General features: G+C 40.4%; 1 protein-coding gene across 1 annotated transcript in view; it reads left to right on the top strand.

Annotated features, from left to right (window-relative positions):
* MYO10 (myosin X) overlaps positions 1 to 23,673 on the top strand; it is a 230,000-nt gene that overhangs the window by 146,836 nt on the left and 59,491 nt on the right. The window contains exon 19 of the mRNA XM_044295842.1: positions 4,191 to 4,271. Coding sequence (XP_044151777.1) covers positions 4,191 to 4,271 — 81 coding nt within the window. The remainder of the gene's footprint in view (positions 1 to 4,190; positions 4,272 to 23,673) is intronic.

The following is a 23,673-nucleotide window of genomic DNA, read 5'->3' as shown; positions in this document are numbered from 1 at the left end:
TTTTTCCAGAACACTTGGGCCAGCATTAATGCATTTCAATGGAAAATAATGGCAAGTGTTCCGGAATTTTGGAAGGGGAAAATACCGCAGCATGCTGCAGTATTTTCTACGTCCAAAAAACGTACAGTGATTGAACTGAAGGCTTAGGATAAAACTGATCAGTTTTTTTTCCGATATTGAGCCCCTAGGACGGAACTCAATACCGGAAAAATTTTTTTTTTTTTTTTTTTTTTTTTAATTTCCAAAAAAATTTATTGGGAAAACTACAAAACATTTACAATAAAAAAGTTTTTACAATCTCTCAATTCTTAGTTACCCAACCAATTATATATAAATATAAATATATTCAGCTCGTCTTTTCATAACATTTAGAAAACCCCCCCCTCCCTCCCCCCCGATTTGTGGTGCGTCAAAGTAGGACCCCTATATATAAAACAACTTGACCTCAGCTAATCAGACCTCCAACCACTCCATATCCTGCTCCACTGGTATTCAATTTCCCTCCGTCTATATATAATTTTCTCGTAGTTCTTTACCTTATCAATTAAATTTGTCCATGTATTTATGTCTGGAATGGATCGGGCAAACCAGGTCCGACTGATCAAAACTCTAGCCAACATCAGTATTCTACTCAGGAAGATCTTTTGATACTTATGATTTTTTAGTTTGGAAAGGTCATTAAGAACAAATACTTGTGGTTCAAAAGGAATTCGAATTTTTAGTTTACACATAATATAATTATTGATACCATTCCAGTAATTTATAAGTTCTGGACAGGTCCATATCATATGGAGAAAGTCCGCTCCTACAGTGTCACATTTGGGACAGTTGGACGTGTCTCTTAACCCGCATTTATTCATCCATAGGGGAGTAATATATAATCTATGGCAAATATAGAATTGTATTAGAACATGGTTAAAGTTCTGGGATAATAAAGATAAATTCCCAAAAATATTCTCCCACCCTTCTATTTGTAAATTCGGACAATCCACCTCCCACGATTTTTGTCCTGGTGAGTGTATATCACTAAACCGTACCTTAAGTAATAACTTATATATATTTGAAATTTTTATTCTAGAAAGTGTACCCCCTACCCAATCATTCAGAAAGGATAAATTATCTATATCCAACAGCCGCTTATCATCCAAACTAGATAATACAGATCGCAATTGAAAATACCTAAACCATGAAAGATTTTTTATATTATGTGTCATTTCTATAAAGGGTTTAATTTCTCTATCTTTAACTACCTGTGAAATATATAAAATTTTATTCTTCTGCCAAAATGTGTCAGCTGCAATTTCATCCAGCCTTTGTAAATACAAATTATGCCAAAGAGGCGTAAATGTAAGTGAACCCTTAACCTTCAACCATGTCCTAGTTGTAGCCCACACTTTAAGGAGTAGTTTTATAGTCTCTCTATAGCCTTGCTCATAACTCTTCAATAGACCAGATTCCAACAAGGTAAAAATATTATTGTGAGCGTGACTAGTTACCAACTTCCCCAGCAGTGCGCTGTTCTCTGATTCATAGCACATCAATAACTGGGCTGCAATAAAATACCCCTTAAAGTAGGGGAGATTTAAACCCCCGCACTCCACTGATTTATACAAATATTCCAACTTAATTCGAACTCGCTTTCTTCCCCATATTAAATCATTAATTATTCTTTCCATAAGTTTAAAATGTTTGTCTTGTATCCAAATAGGTGTATTCCTGAGCACATAAAGAAATTGTGGTAATATCACCATTTTAACCAGTGAAACTCGATCAGCTCTAGATAGGGGAAGTTTCAGCCAGATCCCTATTTTAGCTCTAATCTTTACCATTATGGGGATCAGATTAAGTTCTACAAAGTTTTCGACCCGAGGCGATATAGTCAAACCCAAATATTGAAAAGTATCAACAATATCCAACTGTGTAACAGGAACCTCTTTCTGTGGCAGGGGGTCTATTGGGAGCAGACTGGTCTTGGCCCAGTTTATAAGAAGACCAGACACCTCACCAAATACTTTAACCATTTGAATAATCCTAGGGAGAGTAGTTTCCGTGTGATCTATAAAAAACAGAACATCATCTGCATATAATGAGATACGGTCTTGTATTCCTAGCGTACCAAATCCTTTAACCTGATCGTCCTGCCTGATGGCCATCGCAAGGGGTTCGATATACATATCGAATAATAAGGGAGATAATGGGCAACCCTGACGGGTGCCTCTGTTTAACTCGATACTGCTACTCAGAATTCCATTAAGACTCAATTTAGCCCTTGGGGATCTATACAATAACTTAAGAGTGCATATAAACCTCTCTCCAAAGCCCATCCTTGCCAGAACCTTCCAGAGGAAGCGCCACTCCACCCTGTCAAAGGCCTTAGAGGCATCCAATGACAGGATGGAGCGGGCGGTCCCCCCAGGGGCCTGGATATTGGAAAAGAGCCGATGTAGATTATGATGTGTACCCTTATTTTGAATAAAACCGCTCTGATCCGGATGGACTATGGAAGAGATGACCCCAGAAAGCCTTGTAGCAAGGACCCTCGCCAAAAGCTTTACATCTGCATTAAGCAGTGAAATTGGTCTATAAGATTCTAAATCTAGAGGGTCCTTGCCTTTTTTTGGAATTAGTATTATTGTAGCCTCCATCATTGAATCTGGTAACATCCCATCCTCCAATGATTCAGCAAAGACCTCCAATAATCTAGGAAAAATACAGTCCCCGTATTTGCTATAAAATTCATAGGGAAGCCCGTCTGAACCAGGAGTAGAATTAGCTGAACATACTTTAATAGCTCCCTCAAGTTCCTGAATTGAGACCTCCAATTCTAATGCTTTCTTTTGCATCTCAGTGATAGTTGAAAAGTTGATCCTATCTAGATAGAAATCTATCTTATCATCTGTAATGTTAGAATCAGCCTTATACAGATCAAGAAAATAATCAAGAAAGGCCTTCTCCACCGGGCCCTGTCTAGTGACTATCCTACCATCCCTCACTCGAACCTTGTCTATATGTTTTTTGGGTTGTTGATTGGAGATTACTCTGGAGAGGAGTTTACCAGGTCGCCCAGACTCTGTAAAATATTTTTGCCCTTTAAAGAAAAGATTCTGTTGGGCCTTATCCAATAAAAAATTAGCATATATTTGTGTGGCTTTTTGCATATTTTCCCTATTCTTCTCCGTCTTATTTATATGGAAGGATTCTGTCGCCGACACTACATGTTTTTCTAAATTTTTCTGTTTTTTTCCATATTCCCTTCTAAGGTTCGTGATATTACTAACCATCAATCCCCTCATGTACGCCTTAAAGGTATCCCATACCACTTGAATTTTTGCTGAGCCGTAGTTAATATCCCAGAATCGTCCTATTTCATTTCGAATTATTTCATGTGTCTTTATAACTGATAGCCAGTAAGGGTTTAGTCTAAAGGAAAGTTTTGGTTTATATCTTTCCTGAGACAAGCATAATTCAAGTAATAGTGGAGAATGATCAGATATTGACCTTGTTTCATATTTCATTTGTTTTATCAGTTTCACATATTTGCTATTTATCAATACAAGATCTATTCTGGACAACGATTTACCTGCTATACTAAAGCATGAAAAAACCCTTTTCCCCTGTCCCAGATGTTCCCAAGCGTCCTCAAATCCAGCCTCCAGGCAAAACCGTGCCAGGGGAGACCCCTGGACCGGACTGTCACTCCTGGCACTCATAGAGACCCTGTCACGTAGAGGATCGATGACACAGTTAAAATCGCCAATAATCAATGTTGGACATTCTGGCCATTTATCCATAAATAATAGAAGAGAATTAAGAACCGGAAAAGTTTAACGCAAGTGTGAAAGCACCCTAAAACACAACCAAAAATAGTGTTTGTAGCATGTTGTATTTAGTGCACTTTATATTTCACTAGACTTTAAAGAAAATTGTTCACATTGATTTTAGGCCAAACATTTTTTTTAAAGCCCCATAGAAACGCAAAAACGTTGCATTTTTCACAAAAATGTTATATGTGAAACCAGTCTTTAATTAAGTAAAGCATGATACTATGGAAAATCTCATACTAGCACCAGAGGGCGCTCTTCAAAGATAAACCCGATGTAGACTTGTATAGAATGGCAAATCTGCAGAACCCCTGTGGTATATCAGTTATATTTAGTCTGAGATTTTTATAAGGCTGTTCTTTATTTTAGAATTCCCTGCATTCCTTGATGGCAACACTCAGCATGTCTAATCCTTTCTTTGTGCGCTGCATTAAGCCTAATGTACACAAGGTAAGACAGTTCTGAATAATTAATAAAAACCGCAATCGGGGCTTTATTTCTTTAGTGTATATGGGCGCTGTATACTGTTATGTCTGTAATGGAGGCACTGATCTCTCATGCAATCATATATATAAGCTGTGGAATAGAATGTTGTTTCTGATAAGGGACATGATAAGGGATAGGCAGAAGTAAATTACCACATTGTTTTGTCCATTTATGTTTCCTGATGTGCTGTCTTATGTTGGCTCCATATAACTAACAATTTACTCCACCCAAACTACATAATCCCTCTGTTACCAGTTATACCTGTTTTACTTGTGCAATTTCAATCAAGAAAACAGAGTTTCCTTTGTACAAAATTACTAATCTATCTCTACCAAATATCGATGAATACTCTCGTTTATGAGAATTTTTAGGCCATTTTGTATTTCCTTACTTAATAGTTATATTACATTGTATAAAAGAAATGCAACATCTATATGTTTTTTTTTTTTATTAATATATTCTACATAAACATATTATTATTTATTTTTTTATCCATTTAAAATTTTGATGGTAGATTTTTGATTTTATTTTCTTCATACCTCACAAGTATTCCCCTTTTCGAGGGACAGTCCCTTCTTTTGACCCAAGACCTTCTATCCCTCTTTGCTCCTTGAGTGTCACTCTTTGTAACTGAGGAGTAGATTTGCCTTATTACATTTACTATATTTATTACTGGGCAGTGGCGTGACTAGAGTGGGCCCAGTGCAAACTTTGGATCCCCCCCATTTTTACAAAGAGGCGGCAGATTTTCTTTACACTAAGGGCTCTTTCACACGGGTGGATGCCGTGCGGGTAATCTGCTGCGTGAAACAGTTCCAAGCCCCGTTCCGGACAGCAGAGACACGGAGCATTAACATGATTGATAATGCTCTGTGCTTGCCTGTGACCTTTTTACTACTAAATCACAGTGAGATAAAGTTGTCACCGTTATTTTGTAGTAAAAAGATCACAGAGAGGCAAAGAGCATTATCAATCATGTTAATGCTCCATGTTTCTGCTGTCCAGAACGGTGCTTGGCACCCTTTTACGCAGCATATTACCCGCATGGCTACACTCACCCCGTCCTAATAAAATCTGCTCCTACCTCATCCATGGTGTCGCTGGCGTTGGCATGATGTCCACTGGATCCAGAACAGGAACAGGATTCCTGTGGTCATAGAGAGAAAAAGAATAATCACATTAGGAAGGGATGGTGACTGCCCCTGTGAAATCACCAACAGGGGGCGCTGTGCTGGCCTGTAATACTGAGCCATGCCAATGTATAGCAGGGTAATTTAGGACATTTCCCCTAAATGCTAGTACACTGTACCAATGCCCACATTGTGGCCCCTCACATTACTAGCCCAACTTTGTTCCTGTCACAGTAGTTATGCCCAGATGTGTGCCTCCTCAAAATGATTATGCCAGATATGTGCCCCCTCACAGTAGTTATGCCAGATATGTGTCCCTCAGTAGTTATGCCTCATATGTGCCCCCTCAGTAGTTATGCCTGATATGTGCCCCCTCACAGTAGTTATGCCAGATATGTGCCCCCTCACAGTATGCCAGATATGTGCCCCCTAACTGTAGTTATGCCCACATATGTGCCCCCTCACAGTAGTTATTTAAGATTAGGCCGCCCCTCAGTAAAGATGCCCAATTTTGTGCCCCCTCACTCTAGTTGTTGCCCCCCTTTTGCCTCCTGTCTGGAGCTATATGGAATAAAGAAAAACATACTTACCCTCTTCCCTGATGACGCACTCCCACACTCACATTGCACTGCTGGCTGTGCTGAAGGCCGATTCCTGGGCTTTCAGCGCTCCTCCAACAGCCAGCAGTGCGATATGCGGCCAGCAGGGGGAGCACCTGAGCTCAGAAGAACAGTGAAGCAGGGAGCAGAGAGGTTGTCCTGCTTCACTCTGAAAATGAACAGCGTTCCCCCCCTCTTCCTTGCCTCTGCGCTCCCCCTGCCTCCTGAGCCCCCTCATGTTTGAAGAGCGCTCTGACGGGGCCTGACATTCTCACTGTACTTCATGCCGGGCCCCATCAGAGTGCTCCCATTACATATGAGTGCAGGGGGCCCCCTCCCGCCGCCGAGCCCGGGTCGCAGTTGCACCCTCTGCGACCACGATCGTTACTACCCTGTTGCTGGGATTATCCCAAATTTTCTGAAAAAATCCCCGCTAATTTGGCTTGTACCAACCCGAAAATAGGTGGGGTTTAATTAAACTCTGCACAGAAGTGAAAAACCTTGGAAAGGTTTGGGGCATATCCAGGGATGAGGCTTAGATGCCCCAAATTTACCAACACAAAGTGCACCAGGGGCAGGCCCAGTCTGCTCTGTGCACCCTTGCTCCTCCTGCTTTCTCTGCCAGCCACTCTGTCTCCTTTATCAACAGAGCCAGATGAGATGACTCTGCAGGAACCTGGCCCTGTCAATTAAAGAGGAAGCAGGGGAATCCGGGGTGCCCAGAGTGGTTTGGGCCCACCTCCAGTGCACGTAACTGCTCATTTGCATATAGACTAAAAGTACTTTTTCTCCACAGTGAAACAACAGATCACTAAGTGAAAGGTATCATTACATTCAACTGAGCTAGTGCCACAAGACATTGTGCCTGGTTTTCCTGATTTCCTATAAAATTATTCAGACGCATAAATACTATATGCAAGAAACAAATGGATCTTCACACAATGAACCATAAATTACCTTCTTTCACTAAAATGTTAGAAGCTATGTTCCTGCACATGATTATGGGGGCTGCCTTCTTGCCAGGACTGCTGTTAGTATTTGCTTTTAGTTTATCCCTAAACCTCCTTCATTATTTTTCATCTGTCTGCATTTAATTAACTATGTGTACTGTATATTATATGTGAAAAACAGGGACATAACAGGAAATTTTTGAATGAGCCCCCCCAGCAGCTTTCCCACAAACCTTCCTCCCGTATAGCGCGAGACCTGTCACTGCTACAGTAGTCACGTATCCTGTCTCAAAATGGGTGCTGATGTGGGAAGACCGGGGACCTGCATATCTGGTGGGGAAGTGATGGAGCCAAAACCCAGTGGCAGCAATCATGTAAATATGATCACCACCACGCTGGGTCATGTGAAACAAACATGTTTAGGCTGTAATCATCATTGTCATTGCTGTTGTGTCTGGAGCTCTCTTGTTCTCTCTGTTATCAGACATTAGTAGAGCCTGGAGGCCCCAGCCCCTGCTGGTGTGGGCCCCATAGCAGCCACTGTGGAGGTAAAAATACACCACTGAGGTATCACAGAAAACCACAAGCTTTAGTCCTAGGGACACCTGTGCTCTTGTACATGGGTGTAGGCTGATCTTTTATTGTACTAAAATTACAACTCTACATTTCAGTAGACAAATGGGCAGGTTTACTATACTTGTCGTTCACAGTTGGAATGGTTACATTGTTTTCTTAAGAAGGGATATACTACGTACATGCCAGTTTACATTTGAATTCCTTTGACTTTGCCTTCCATACATACTGCAGTACTTTAGTTACATCATAAATCTCCTAATTTCACCAACAGCCTGCACTCATTCAGAATTCCTGTCTCCTTCCGCCCCCTGTCTCTTGTTTTTAATCTAAGTACCTAGAGTTATAAAATCTGACAAAGACATTCCTGGCATATTTCACTTCTACTGTTGCATGTTTGTGTTCTCTTGGTATGTCTCTTATGCCTTGTCAGGCATGTCACCTCTGTTCTGCCTCACAGTATGGTGACAAGCTTCTACATTTCTCAGTATAAGAAAAGCAATGCCATTTTCTTATGGTTTTTTTAAAGGGCTTTTGTCACCAGATTCATAAGCATTAGAATATGCTGACGTTAGACCTGAGCGCTGGTCAACAGAATTGATATGTTTTTGCGCCATCCTGACATGTGGCCGCATTTTGATAAAACAAAAAAATCGTAGTTAATTTATGCGTTGCCGTTACTCCTAGATGGTCCGTTCAACCTGCTGCTGCCGCGGCTTCTGCACTTTGATTGACCGGGCCAGGCATTGTGAACATCATTGCTCTTAAAGTCTCATGCTGTTCCATGTGGTTCAGTAATTGATGCAGGTGTAGTACAGCCAAAAGGCTCGCCAACCATTCTCTTCTGGACTGCAGCTGCATCGGTTACTGAACCACAGCGGGGAAAACAGAGCCTGTAGGAGTAATGGCAACATCCCGGTTTCTCCTAGAGGCACATTTGCATAAATTAAAACTTATTTTTTCACAAAATGCAGCCACATATTATATTATACTGCTGTATCGTGCCAAGAACATCCGATAGGAGACTACCATTCTCTAGAATCTGTAGAGGCCATATTACAGTTATATAAAATTACCAGAGGGCATATTGCCTTTAGCTAGAGCAACCAGAGGGCACACTATGTTTAAATATGACCACCAGACAACAAGCGTTCTAGATGGCCTAGAACCACTAGGGGTCATACTGCAGAGTGGCCCAAGAAAACGCAGCCGGCCTCCAATATCTCCAAATCAAACTGCCTAATAGTAAATCTGTCTTAGTTGTCTATAGCAACCAATCAAAGATCAGCTTTCTTCAGAGCCCTGTAGGAACTGAAAGCGGAGCTCTAATTGGTTGCTATGGGAAACTAAGACTGATTTATTTTTCAGTTTGATAAAAGTGGCCTCAGAAAGATGGTGTTCTCCCTGGAACAGTGAATAGTGATTGTGGAAGGCTATGTGCAAAGCAGATTAATTAAAGAAACACAAGATACCTTTGCCGACAAGTACCCAGGAACAAACCACCAGCTAAACGTTGTATTCAGAGTCTGGTTCAGAAATGGCATCAAACTGGCTCTGTTGCAAAAAGGAAGGAACAGAGGCCTCCATCGATTAGGACGGCTGAAGTTCTGCATGAAATTCAACAGCGGATTGCAAGTAGCCCCCTCAGCAAGTTAGTGTATCACGAACAACGACAATGCGTCAGCGAGTGCAGAAATCTCTGAACCTGAAACTGTACCAAATAACGTGTGTGAAGGAACTGAAAGGGTGTGACAAAGCTAAAAGAGGAAATTACTAGACTTTGTTGCTTGCTATGATTGCTGACAGACGTTTGGACTCATTGCTGTACTTCATGACGGATGAAGCTTGGTTTAATTTATTAGTTCACATTGAGATACTTGTCCTCTGAAAATCACCATTTGACTCACGAAACGCCACTTCACAACCTGAAAATTTGGTGTCAGGAACATGAACAGTGAATGGGCCCAATTTTCTTCAAATCAGCGGTGAATACTGCAATTTACCTGGACATCTTTGAAAAGTTTTGCAACCAATTAACACCAAAAGTAAAAATGTCCGCTAATAATCCACCTCCCCTGGATGAACTCAAAGAAAACCTCACAAACACCATCTGCAGTATCACAAGCAGTATCAGCCAACAAAGTCCGACCTGCCCAAAGATGCATAGATGTGAACGGGGACCACTTTCAGCATATTTTGTGACTTCTGGTTAATAAAAAAAAATAATACACGCGCTCGTTCATCTTGTCATACTATCGCTGGAGGTGGGTTACTTTTTTGTGGGCCACCGTGTATTTCTAAGCTAGAATCAGAATGTCATGTTTTTTTCAGCATTTTTGGTGCAGTTTTTTTTAATGGAAATTGATCCAAAAGGATAGAGTAATATAAGGGATCAACTGAAACATCTCTTTTTTATCCACTCCTGAGTTAGGCTCAAAGAACTTCCACTAAAACTGCCACAAAAACAGCAAAATACCTTTTTTGGGAACCAGAGAAAGATTAATTAACGTGAACCATCCAACGGTGGTTACTGGTGCCAATTATAGTAAATTTCCCCAGCGAACTATGACACAAAATGCCCCCAGTATTTTACTTTGCTTCTAGGTGATTTGCTTCTTGCACCTGGAACAGTGAAAAGAATCTCCACCACCTAAAATAATATATACAACATCTGCACCTTATTTAAGAAGACTGGTTAGTGTTTTACCCACTTGTGCCCATCTTAGTTGCTATTATAAGGGATTTTCCATATCATTCTACCATTCAGGCATAAAGAACAGATTCTTATTGAATATCGTCAAATAAAGAAAATAGGAAAATATTCTGGATGCTGCATTTTCCTGCAAATTGTTTTGTAATTTTGGGATCTTTCAAATGAACCAACATTTCCCTTCATGAATAACCAATATGAGGGTACGTCCACACGTTCAGGTTCTCTGATGCAGTTATGGAATCTAAAATCAGGAGTGGATCATAAAAAGAGAGAAAGTATAAAGGACAGACACAGCTTCTCCTCTTTTTTTGACTCCACTCCTGATTTTGGCTTTAAGAACTTCATCAAACAATCTGAGCATGTGGCTGTGCCCTTATGGTTATAATACTGAATTAAAAATATGTTGTTGTGTAATAAATATCAATACACTCACTGCCGATAAAGAAAGTATAAAAGCAAGTAAGTGCAATGAATAGTACAGTGCCTTGCAAAAGTATTCACCCCCCTTGACTTTTTTCATATTTTGGTGTCTCACAACCTGGAATTAACATGGATTGTTTGATGATTTGCATCATTTAATTTACAGAACATGCCCACAACTTTGAAGATGTTTTTTTTTTTTATTGTGAAGCAAACAACAAATAGGACAAAATAACAGAAAAAGTCAATGTGCATAACTATTCACCCCCCCCCCCCCCCCCCCCCCTAAAGTCAATACTTTGTAGAGCCACATTTTGCGGTAATCACAGCTCCAATTCGCTTTGGATAAGTCTCTATGAACTTGCCACATCTTACCATTGGGATTTTTGCCCATTCCTCCTTGCAGAACTGCTCCGGCTCCTTCAAGTTGGATGGTTTGTGCTTGTGAGCAGCAATTTTTAAGTCTGACCACAGATTTTTTATTGGATTGAGAGCTGGGCTTTGACTAGGCCATTCCAACACATTTACATGTTTCCCCTTAAACCACTCAAGTGTTGCTTTAGCAGTGTGTTTGGGGTCATTGTCCTGCTGGAAGGTGAACCTCCGTCCTAGCCTCAAATCACGCACAGAGTGGTACAGGTTTTGCTCAAGAATATCCCTGTATTTAGCACCATCCATCTTTCCCTCAACTCTGACCAGTTTCCCAGTCCTGGCTGCTGATAAAAATCCCCACAGCATGATGCTGCCACCACCATGTTTCACTGTGGAGATGGTGTTCTTTGGGTGATGTGATGTGTTGGGTTTGCGCCAGACATAGCGTTTTCTTTGATGGACGAAAAAAGTTTGATTTTTGTCTAATCAGACTAGAGCACCTTCCTCCATACATTTTGTGAGTCTCCCACATGCCTTTTCGCAAACTCACAACGTGCCTTTTTGTTTTTAGCTGAAAGTAATGGCTTTCTTCTGGCCACTCTGCCATAAAGCCCAACTCTATGGAGCGTACGGCTTATTGTCGTCCTATGTACAGATACTCCAGTCTCTTAGGTCTCTGTGCTACCTCTCCGATTAATGCTCTCCCTGCCCAGTCTGTGAGTTTTGGTGGGCAGCCGTCTCTTGGCAGGTTTGCTATTGTGCCATGTTCTTTCCATTTGGTTATGATAGATTTGATGGTGCTCCTGGGGATCATCAGCGATTTGGATATTTTTTTATAACCTAACCCTGACTTGTACTTCTCAACAACATTGTCCCTTACTTGTTTGGAGAGTTCCTTGGTCTTCATGGCAGTGTTTGGTTAGTGATGCCTCTTGCTTAGGTGTTGCAGCCTCTGGGGCCTTTCAAAAAAGGTGTATATATGTAATGACAGATCATGTGACACTTAGATTGCACACAGGCGGACATCATTTCACTAATTATGTGACTTCTGAAGGTAATTGGTTGCACCAGAGCTTTCTATGGTCTTCCTAACAAACTGGGTGAATACATACGCGTATGCCAATTTTCTGTTTTCTATTTCGAAACAATAGTTTTATTTTTATATTTTTCTCATTTTACTTCACCAACTTAGACTATCGTTTTCTGATCCATCACATAAAATTCAGATTAACAAAACATTGAACTTAAGGCTGTAATATAATAAAAAAAAAAGTCAAAGGGGGGTGAATACTTTTGCAAGGCACTGTATATAGTACTATACATAATTCTGGAGAAATGTATATATAAAGAATAACATCAGGTGTCAGTGTTACCATGTCTATTTGGCTTGAGAAGTGTTTATTTTGAATAAATGGGCATGAGTGAAATGTGAGAAGGTACGTGATATTTAAATCTGCCCAGTTGTCAGGACGAGCTATTGTAATACTCAGCTCCACTCCTAGGATTTACGCTGGGTTCACACCTGAGCGTACTCTGTATGCGCTCTGTATGCGCGATTTTATCGGGCGTTTACATACGCGGCTCCGGAAACAAGCAAACGTCCATTGTCGCTCATTCCCGGAAGTCTATGTGCGGGAACGCGTGACATTACTCCCCAAAGAAGCTCCTGTACTTCTTGGGGCATAGGGCGTTTTACAGCGCGTTCGTACACGCTGTAAAACGTTTAGGTGAGAACCATGCCCATAGGGAATCATTGGTTCTTGCCTGTTGAGTGTTTTACAGCGCGCAGGAACACGCTGTAAAACGCTCAGGTCTGAACCCAGCCTTAGCCACTTCTTAAAATCTCACACAACTTAAAGATAATTGCTGCTTTTGTTACAGTAAGAAACATGACAAAGTATATATGTTATAACTCCAGATGATGGCACAAAGGATCAGTTTTTTTTTTTTTTTTTCTTGTCTTCTGACGGATCAGAATAATGGAAAACTAAAGGAGATGTGAACGTGTCCTTATTAGTCTATTTACAGTCAGACAGTATATTACACCCGGGAGTCTACCTGCTGTGATACCTTCTAGATTTTATTCCAGTCATAGTTGGCATTTTTCCTAACCCTCAATTAGTAATTGTCACATTGCACATAGCTGTCTGATGGAGCTTTTGAATTGTGAAGAGCCCATTATTGAGAAGAACCCTTCAGAGCGCCACTGTGGTTGACATCCTACTGACTAGGTTGCCTTGGAAATAGTTGGGGAAGATTTGCAATGCTCAGAAAGCTCTCACAGAGTGTATGCCTCATTAATAAGTATTCATAGGCAGGGCCAACCTGCAGCAGGTTGTCTGTATTTCTTCCAGTTGACTGTTCCAAGAATGCTATTTGCTTAAACCTCAAGATCTTTCCTGCCCGCACAAGTTATTGAAGTATACAGTTCTGGTGGCTGTTTATGCTGCTTGCTGCCAGTTTTTGCTGATACACTGAACCTGCAAGGCTATCTTCCAAGAGTGACCTCCTTTAGGCGCAATGAATTAAACAATCTCAGCCAAAGATATCACATGGGGGACTGGAAATACCAGCCTGTATAAGAAAGCCTTGTGTGTGTGCCGGAGCCTGCGTGCACTCCTGTGCAGTCACTGCTAGCATGCAGACCTTTTAGGAAGGAAGGAAACCAAGCGCACAGAGGAATACAGGAAAGGTAGGTGTGCTGAACTCCTTACCTATAATCCAAGATAGGGATTTAATGCAGGGACACAGGGCTGCCTCTGGTCTAGGGTCGTTACCTGCCGTACCTGTGGTATTGAGCTGATAGAACATGAATTATGCCTTAACATAGTTCTGTATGTGTAAATGAATGGAATAGTGTGTTATAAGTGAAGGTGTTCAAGGTGTAAGGCGATGGATTTTATACTGAATTTAGGAAATGTATATTTATACCTGTCCCTTATGTTTAATATGTTGGAGTTGCGATATCATTATTATTATTATTAGGGATGAGCAAATCGACTTTGGATGAAATTCTTGCATTTCTCATGAACTACTTTTGGAGCAACTTTTCTTAGACCTCTGTGTTGCGCCAGTCCACTGTTATTCCTCCTAGAAATGTATGAGTAAATTGACAGTCTGATGTTAGCATTCCCCTTATCAAATGGGTGTGTCCCTGCACAGTCTAAGGGCTCATGCACACGACTGTTGATGTCTTGCGGTCCGCAAATTGCATATATGCAAAACACGGATACTGGCTGTATTCATTCACCATTTTGCGGAACAGGATGGCTGGCCCCTATTAGAACAGTCCTATCCTTGTCCGTAATGCAGACAATAATAGGACTTGTTCCATTTTTTTTTGCAGAACATCCATGTGGACATTGTGGACATATGGACACGGAATGCACACGGAGTAATTTCTGTTTTTTATGGCCCCATTTAAGTGAATGGTTCTGCATACAGGCTGCAAAAAAAAAAAAAAAAGAAACGGACAAAAAATACGTTCATGTGCATGAGCCCTGTTTATGCAGTTTTTTAAGCCAAAACCAGGACTTAATTTAAAAAATTGGAGAAGTTGGATCTGTCCTTAATACTTTCTCTCCTTGTACAATCCACAGTTGATTTTGACTTCAAAATCTGCATCAAAAAGCCTGAATGTATGTCAGTGCCCCAACACTGGCAGCACATTTACCAATTCAACGTTTTTGTATTGCTTTGCACCTGCCTATTCATTTCACTTTTGTTGGGACTTGCTGGGTGACTTTCTGTTTCTTGCTCTGCCCTTCTACATAAAACCCAGCAATGCTACATAAATTGATTGGTTGAATTGACAACCTAACCCTTGCCGTATTAATACTCCCAGCCCTGCGCTGAAAGGCAGAGCTATGATATATTGATATGCTCAGATCTACTAATTTGACAAGATCGATGCTGCTTTGACTCTTATCTAGCTACACAAACCTGGTCTGCTGCACTGATATCAATCTGCTATACTGACTGCTATGCTGTATTATTAATCCCAGATTATACACACCGACACAATCTGCACTGATAGATCTGTAATTCTATGCCACTTTATATCACCTCATTTTGCACTTTTATAAACCAACTAGAGGATGTCCTACATATCTCAGATCTACCATAGTGTTTGACATTATAAGAAACTATTTTCAATATGACCCATAGACCGTCATAGAAACAAACACAAGATGTAAGTAGCTTCTCATCCACTATTTATATTAACAGGTGTCAGCATAATATGGAGGAGTCTCAGAAACCTGATAGCAGAATTTAACAAACCAGTCACATCCCATTTATAGGGCTGTCAGATGATTTCATTCCTCCGTCTTCCTGGCACCATCTCTAAAAAAAACACTTCATGAGATACAAGCCCATAGTCATGTTACCTATGGAAATGTCAAAAGACTCTCTCTTTTTCCCCAAGAATGTCAGAAGACTCTAGCATTCCCCTTACTCAATTAAAAAGATATGCACAATATGCTGAGCTAAGACGTATGAGCACCTATAGTCAGAGCGCCTTCACGCTGTGTGCAGCCACAGCACAGCCAACGGCAGAGGACTAGGAAGCAGTGAGTACAGAGCCCGAATGGAAGCGCTCATTAGTATTCTCCCCATAAGACACAGTGAAAGGTGCGTTTTATAGGGCGAAAAATATGATATATACGTATATATATATATATAGAGTGTATCTAGTAATTTAATTGAAGGTGAGGGATCAATATCATCTGTAGTATACACAGTTGAGTCACATTATTATGACCACCAGCTAATATCCAAAGTAACTGCTGTGTTCAGCACAAACAGCAGCTAGACGAGCTGGGAGTGACTCAATAAGGTCCTCATAGGTTGTGACAGATATCTGGAGCCATGTTGACTGCATTGCATCCCTGTGGGGAGGATCCATAGAGTGAACATGATGATCAAAGTGGTCCCAAAAATGCTCAATTGGGTTCAAGTCTGGGGAATTAGAGTGCCAGAGTAATCCTTGGAAGTCTTGGTCATGCTCTTCCAACCAATGTGGGACAATTCTAGCCATGTAGCATGGTGCATTGTCTTGCAATCAGACAATCGGCATATATGGGTGTATGTGATCTGAAAAGATGGATTCATAACCAAATTGATTAAGAGTGCCTTCCACGTAGATTATTAGGCCTAGCGAATGCCATGAAAACATTCCCCAGACCAGTAAAGGTTCCAGGGTGTTTGTTCTCTGATGTTTCTCACCTATCCATCTGTTTGATGAAGCAAAAAACATGACTCATTGTAGAAAGCAACCCTTTGCCAATCATCAAAGGTCCAATTTTGATACTGAACTGTTGTTTTGAATACACATCTTGCAGTCCCCTGGTTCATTTTGGCAGTGATCTGCTCTACTGTAGCGTGTTGGTCCATCCTCATAGCCGTCGTTCACCTCTCGCATCAATGGCAATGGTGCTCTACCGTTTTCAGAATGAATGCATACCAGCTATGTTGCATATATAGTGATATCAGCTGCAATTCATGCTTAAAACATAAATATAAATATTACATGACAAATTAAACATAATACTACTATACAAGTAAAAATATTATCACCATACTATTACTGAACAAAAGCCATTAAACCAAGACCAATACTACCAATAAAAAAATTACCACCATCGTCAATGAACACCACCATACTGACACTAGAGTACAGACTACTGTACTAAGCCAATATTACAACCAGACATTGACCATATAGTAGTAGCTACCAGTTCTGCACAGGCACTCTGCAGATCATATAAGTCATTGCAGTACAGTTACATCCAGTGACGTACATTTGACGTCCTCTGTGATTGGATTTTTTTTACTTACCCTTTTCTTAACCCTCCAGCTCAGACCACTATCCCTGCAGAGTGTAATGCAAAGACATCTTTGGTTTCTCGCTTTTTCAGCAAAAGTATTCACCCCCCTTGACTTTTTTCACATTTTGGTGTCTCACAACCTGGAATTAAAATGGATTGTTTGAGGATTTGCATCATTTCATTTACAGAACATGCCAACAATTTTGAAGATATATATATATTTTTTTTTATTGTGAAGCAAACAACAAATAGCAAAAAAAATATAACAGAAAAAGTCAATGTGCATAACTATTCACCCCCCTAAAATCAATACTTTGTAGAGCCACCTTTTGCCGCAATCACAGCTCCAAGTCGCTTTGGATAAGTCTCTATGAACTTGCCACATCTCACCACTGGGACTTTTACCCATTCCTTCTTGTAAAACTGCTCCAGCTCCTTCAAGTTGGAGGGTTTGCGCTTGTGAACAGTAATCTTTAAGTCTGACCACAGATTTTCTATTGGATTGAGAGCTGGGCTTTGACTAGGCCATTCCAACACATTTACATGTTTCCCCTTAAACCACTCAAGTGTTGCTGTAGCAGTGTGTTTGGGGTCATTGTCCTGCTGGAAGGTGAACCTCCGTCCTAGCCTCAAATCACGCACAAAGTGGTACAGGTTTTGCTCAAGAATATCCCTGTATTTAGCACCATCCATCTTTGCCTCAACTCTGACCAGTTTCCCAGTCCCGGCGGCTGAAAAATATCCCCCAGCATGATGCTGCCACCACCATGTTTCACTGTGGGGTTGGAGTTCTTTGGGTGATGTGATGTGTTGGGTTTGCTCCAGACATAGCGTTTTCTTTGATGGCCAAAAAGTTCAATTTTAGTCTCATCAGACCAGAGCACCTTCCTCCATACATTTTGGGAGTCTCCCACATGCCTTTTCGCAAACTCACAACGTGCCTTTTTGTTTTTAGCTGTAAGTAATGGCTTTCATCTGGCCACTCTGCCATAAAGCCAAACTCTATGAAGCATACGGCTTATTGTCGTCCTATGTACAGATATTCCATTCTCTGCTGTGGAACTCTGCAGATCCTCCAGGGTTACCTTAGGTCTCAGTGCTGCCGCTCAGATTAATGCCCTCCTTGCCCGGTCCGTGAATTTTGGTTGGCGGACGTCTCTCGGCAGGTTTGCTGTTGTGCCATTTTCTTTCCATTTGGTTATGATAGATTTGATGGTGCTCCTGAGGATCATCAAAGATTTGGATATTTTTTTATAACCTAACCCTGACTTGTACTTCTCAACAACATTGTCCCTTACTTGTTTGGAGAGTTCCTTGGTCTTCATGGCAGTGTTTGGTTAGTGATGCCTCTTGCTTAGGTGTTGCAGCCTCTGAGGCTTTTCAAAAAAGGTGTGTATATGTAATGACAGATCATGTGACACTTAGATTGCACACAGGTGGACATCATTTCACTAATTATGTGACTTCTGAAGGTAATTGTTTGCACCAGAGCTTTTTATGGGCTTCCTAACAAAGGGGGTGAATACATACGCACATGCAAATTTTCTGTTTTCTATTTCTAAACAATAGTTTTATTTATATATTTTTCTCATTTCACTTCACCAACTTAGACTATTGTGTTCTGATCCATCACATAAAATTCAGATTAACAAAACATTGAACTTAAGGCTCTAATGTAACAAAACACGACAAAAAGTCAAGGGGGTGAATACTTTTGCAAGGCACTGTGTACAATAGTAAGGTTTGCCTTTGTTTCCAAACAGTAATGTCCACAGTTGTCCCCCATATAGTATTAATATCCCCTCCTATTAGGGTCCATTCACACGTCCGCAAAATGGGTCCTCATCCGTTCCGCAAAAAAATAGAACATGTCCTAGTCTTGTCCACAATTGCAAGCACGACCACCACTTCTGGATTGCAGGGTGGTCATAACTAGGCTTGAGCAAATCGAGCTTCGGATCAAGGACCCAAAGTCGATTCGTTCAAACGCTTTGTTTTATTGCTGCCTGCGACCTGTCTTCATACGCATTAAAATGGATTGCCTCTGTGGAGGCAAAATTTGTTTCACCTGAAGTTGCACAAGACTTTGGTGAATGAATTAGGTATTAATTTCTAAATCAAAAGTCAGGTTTGGTACTGGCTGGTACCTCAGTACCAAACCCGACTTTGGATTGCTCATTTTAAATGTTTTTAAAGATGCAGAAATTAATATCGAATTAATTCACCAAAGTCTCACATGACTTCAGATGAAACAAATTTTGCCTCCACAGAGGCAATGCATTTTAATGCTGAATGGAGACAGGTCTTAGACAGCATTAAATCGAAGTGCTTGAACAATCGACTTTGGATCTATGATCGAAAGCTCTATTCGGTGAACACTAGTTATAACCCCTGGAAATGAGCCGTGTATAACGTGATGGAAAAATGAATCCAGCAAGCAAGGGAGGCAATATGTACAATCACAGTACATTAGTAAGTGGCTTGTATTAATTTTCTCTACATGATAAACCCCATTTGCTGAAGTGACAAAACCCCTTTAAGCTCAATGTGAGCTTCCTGATTTAGTGAACTGCCCAACATCTTCTGCATCCTTCTGGCCCTTTGGCAACTGCAATCGTGAAAATCTTGGTATTGGCTCTTTAGATGTGACAAAAATAAAATAAAAATGGTAGCTGAGATCCAAAAGACATGCTGTATCAAGGGGTTAATATCCACAATGCATGTCACATTAGGCAGAATTTTCTGCAGCATGTATATGAGATTTGTGAATATTTCACCCGCTTGAGAAAGTCTGCAGTGTTGACGCCATGTGTGGCCATACACTTAAAGTGATTGTCTCTCTTCAGCAAGTGACATTTATCAGAAAGTTAATATAAGGCCCTTACTAATGTATTGTGATTCAGCGTATTTTCTCCTTTGCTGGCTTGATTCATTTTTCCATCACATCATACACTTCTCGTATCCAGGGGTTATGACCACCCTGCAATCCATCAGCAGTGGTCGTGCTTGCACACTATAGGAAAAAGCGTTGGCCACTCTGGCGGCCAGGACCATGAGAGGCCACATGGGCTGGTGCTTTTTCCTATAGTGTGCAAGCATGACCACCATAGATGGATTGTAGGGTGGTCGTAACCATGGAAACATGCAGTGTATAATGTGATGGAAAAATGAATCCAGCCAGCAAAGGAGACAATATAGACAATCACAATACATTAGTAAGTGCCTTGTATTAACTTTATCTACATGAAAAATGCTATTTGCTGAAGGTAGACAACCCCTTTAAGCCTACAGCAATAGTTCCCCATTAGTCCTAGTTTCTACTGTAAACCATCTATAAAATGTGGTCCTATATAACCACAGATAACACATCCTGGTGTGACGTGTGGATAGATGGATAGAAACTGTGAAAAGAATAAGATAGATCAAGTTCTCCTCATACTACATAGAAGATGATGAGACCTGCACACGTTAACCCGTAATGGTTGCCTGTCGAGGACCTGAAAGTCTGTAGAATTATAAGAAATTTCTATGGCACTCCACACAATAAGTCTTTTGAGATTTAAAACATTTTATTCAATAATGTGCAAAATATCCAGGTATACACTTATTCAGTTATCAACCTGGAGGTTTCCCTATATTTCTGCTGCCACAGTCACATGGGTGAAAAAACAGGGTGGCTGATTAGTGAATAAGTGTATACTCATCTGTATAGTTTGCACATTATAGAATAAAATGCTTTGAATCGCAAAGGACTTTTTGAGTGCCATAGAATTTTCTTCTAGTGCTCCTCACACTGACCTAGATAGTTCAATTCATGGTTGAACACAAAACCCTAGCTTTGTGATTTCAGAGGTTTCGTATTTTTGCCTTGAATAGTTGCCCTGCATCTATGAGGTGGGTAAGAATGGGATTCTCTGTTCAGTTATTAGTGACAGACAAAGAATGTACACTGTGTTTTCTCCCCCTGAAACAGGTCATATTCACTGTCACCATAAATGTCTGTGTCCTCCACAGGTGACAATCTCATAATTCAGGTCATTGTTTGTTCAAGAAAACTGATTGTTGTACAGTGCTTTAAGTAGAGCACATACAAAAGCCATCTACCTCTAAAAAATAAAGTAGCATAAGATCGGCAACCTGTCTGAGGAAACTACTCCCAAGGAGTGTAAAGACGAAAAATGAAATGCTTTCCTATGGTAGAGAAATGACTGACCTTTTCTGGTATAGGCGGTCAATGTTTGATCAGAATGTTGTCCGACCCCTGGCGTTCCTTGGGATGAGCACCATGAAGAGGCTACCAAGTTAATAGTGAAGTCTGACCGTAATAGGACAATCCTCTAGTCCCAGGATCTCAGGGTCCATACCATACACTATCCATACCACCAATACATGTAGTGCAGTACTTGGTGACCACTCCAATACAGCAAACCCTTTTACTTTAGAACATAGAATAGAAAGCAGGCCGATATCTTGAAATCCTTTATTCAAGTCAGTCTGATAGATGGTGAGAGTGAGGATGATAGCAAATATAGTGACTCCTATATTCAAGCATCACTGATTTACACCTCGTTGTTCAAACATTCATCTTTGTTTCTGGGCTCTGCTAAAGGAAAGTTACAAAAATAAATCTTTGTTCAATGAAGCTTTGGATATATTGTGTGTGTCACTGGAAAGATTTCTTCTCAATATCAGATTGTAACTATTGACTCTACAGACAAAGGGATTTTCCTGTCTAGCAAATAGCAGCCTGACATTTGTGTTATTCCAGACAGAACAAATATGTACAAATCAGACCTAAATTATCACCATGAAGACATAAGAGCTATACAGGTTAATTGTCAAATTAATTAATTACATTGACATATTAGCATTGTCATTATAGTATCATGAAATTCAATTTGTAAAGAGCTCAGTGGACAATTTTCTCAAGGTTTTTCTGGAACAGTAAAAAGAAAATGTGACTCTCATAGTATCTTAGCAACTTTTATGTTCCATTACCTCTCAAGACTGGGGTTCTCTTTCAGACTAAAGCTATGGTATTCCAGAAGATAGATAGATACTAGATAGATAGATAGATAGATAGATAGATAGATAACTACATGATAGATATATAGATAGATAGAAGATAAATGGATTTTAAATGGATAGATATGTAGATAGATAATGACAATAGATATGAGATAGATAGATAGATAGATAGATAGATAATAGATATTAGGCTTCGTTCACACCAATGTTCAGCCTTTCCGTTCTCCTGCTCCATTTAGGAGCAGGAGAATGGAAAGGACGGATTCGGCACATAACTGAGCCGAACTGAACCTAAGGACCCCATAGACTATAATGGGGTCCGTTAGATTTCCGCTCAGAAGATGATTTTTGTGCACGCCAGACTTTTGTCTCCGCTTCAAAAATCTTCTTCCTCTGAGCGGAAACCTAACAGACCCCATTATAGTCTATGGGGTCCGTAGGCTCCGTTCGGCTCAGTTATGTGCCCAATCCTTCCTTTCTGTTCTCCTGCTCCTAAACTGAACAGGAGAACGGAGCGGCTGAACAGTGATGTGAACGAAGCCTAAAATAAATGCATCAAGCATACTGTTGTAAAAGATCATATATATAATAAATATTATTTATAACTTGCGGTTAATCAAATTAAGGAAAGTGCGATCCATCGTATATGAATAGGTAACCATGAAGCGGCAGATGCTATATAATAGGCATCCGATGGCCTGTTTGTCATGTTAATCTGTCTTTCATCTACAAGTCTGATTGAATTATGGAGAAAAGATGATTGTAGACAATGGAAGAAGACAGCCGACGCAGTGACCATACAGTGCTGAAATTAATCATTCAGAAAGTTTAATTGGCTTGACATAAGACCATATTATTAACACATTATGGGGAAGCTGAGGCAGTGTCCCTATAGAGTTCCTCATAAAAGATGCTCTAAATGGTCAGGCACTTGCTGAAAACCTGCTGTTATGTGAAACTGTCAAGTGCATAAATGTGTCATTAACCGCGAGAAACTTTATTGCTGGGAACATTGATATAGTCCTGGTGATAGATAGATCAAGTATACTGTACTGAAATATTATATCAAATAAAATTAATCACTTGCCTTTAATCAAATTAAGGACAATGTAATCCATTGTATATAAATAGGTAACCGTGGAGACGCAGATGCTATATAATAGGCGTCTGATGGCGTGATTATCGTGTTCACAGTCAGGCTGGGTACGCAGTAGCAAACTATGGGTATCAGCCCCATAGTCAAGGTTGACCTTCACTGTTTATGTGCTGTCTACAAGGTTAGATGTTTGTTTCAAAGATAAACCTGAGCAGTTTTGACTCCCAATGACATAAAAAGGGCCATGTATCAATATGTGTAACTGGGGCTGTTAAATGGAATACTCAATGGGGCAGAGGTACGCATAGTGTCTAATATTTAGACTTGGACCATGTGAACTTAGTCTGTCTAAAACTACACCAGATTTATCACAGTGACTGATGCAGGATGATAAATCTGGTACACCTTTAGACTGTCTAGTCTGACTTTACCCCACCTATTAGGTTTACTTTACGCCATTTTTGGTGCACATCAGCGCATATCAAGCCCTTCTGGTAGACCACGTGATTCCTATCAAACCACCTTTCCCCGTTGAGCCAGATGGAAAAGTCTATAAAAACACTTAATAAATGTGGTGTACGGCATGTACAACAGTTTTTTTTGTGCAAATCATTTTAATGAATAAGTCTCCCCTAATATCTTTCACTCACTGGGGGT

This window comes from Bufo gargarizans, chromosome 5, assembly GCF_014858855.1.
Source record: "Bufo gargarizans isolate SCDJY-AF-19 chromosome 5, ASM1485885v1, whole genome shotgun sequence".
Taxonomy (NCBI): domain Eukaryota; kingdom Metazoa; phylum Chordata; class Amphibia; order Anura; family Bufonidae; genus Bufo; species Bufo gargarizans.
Note: the sequence above shows the minus strand (reverse complement) of the source record. Positions and strands in the feature narration are given on the sequence as shown.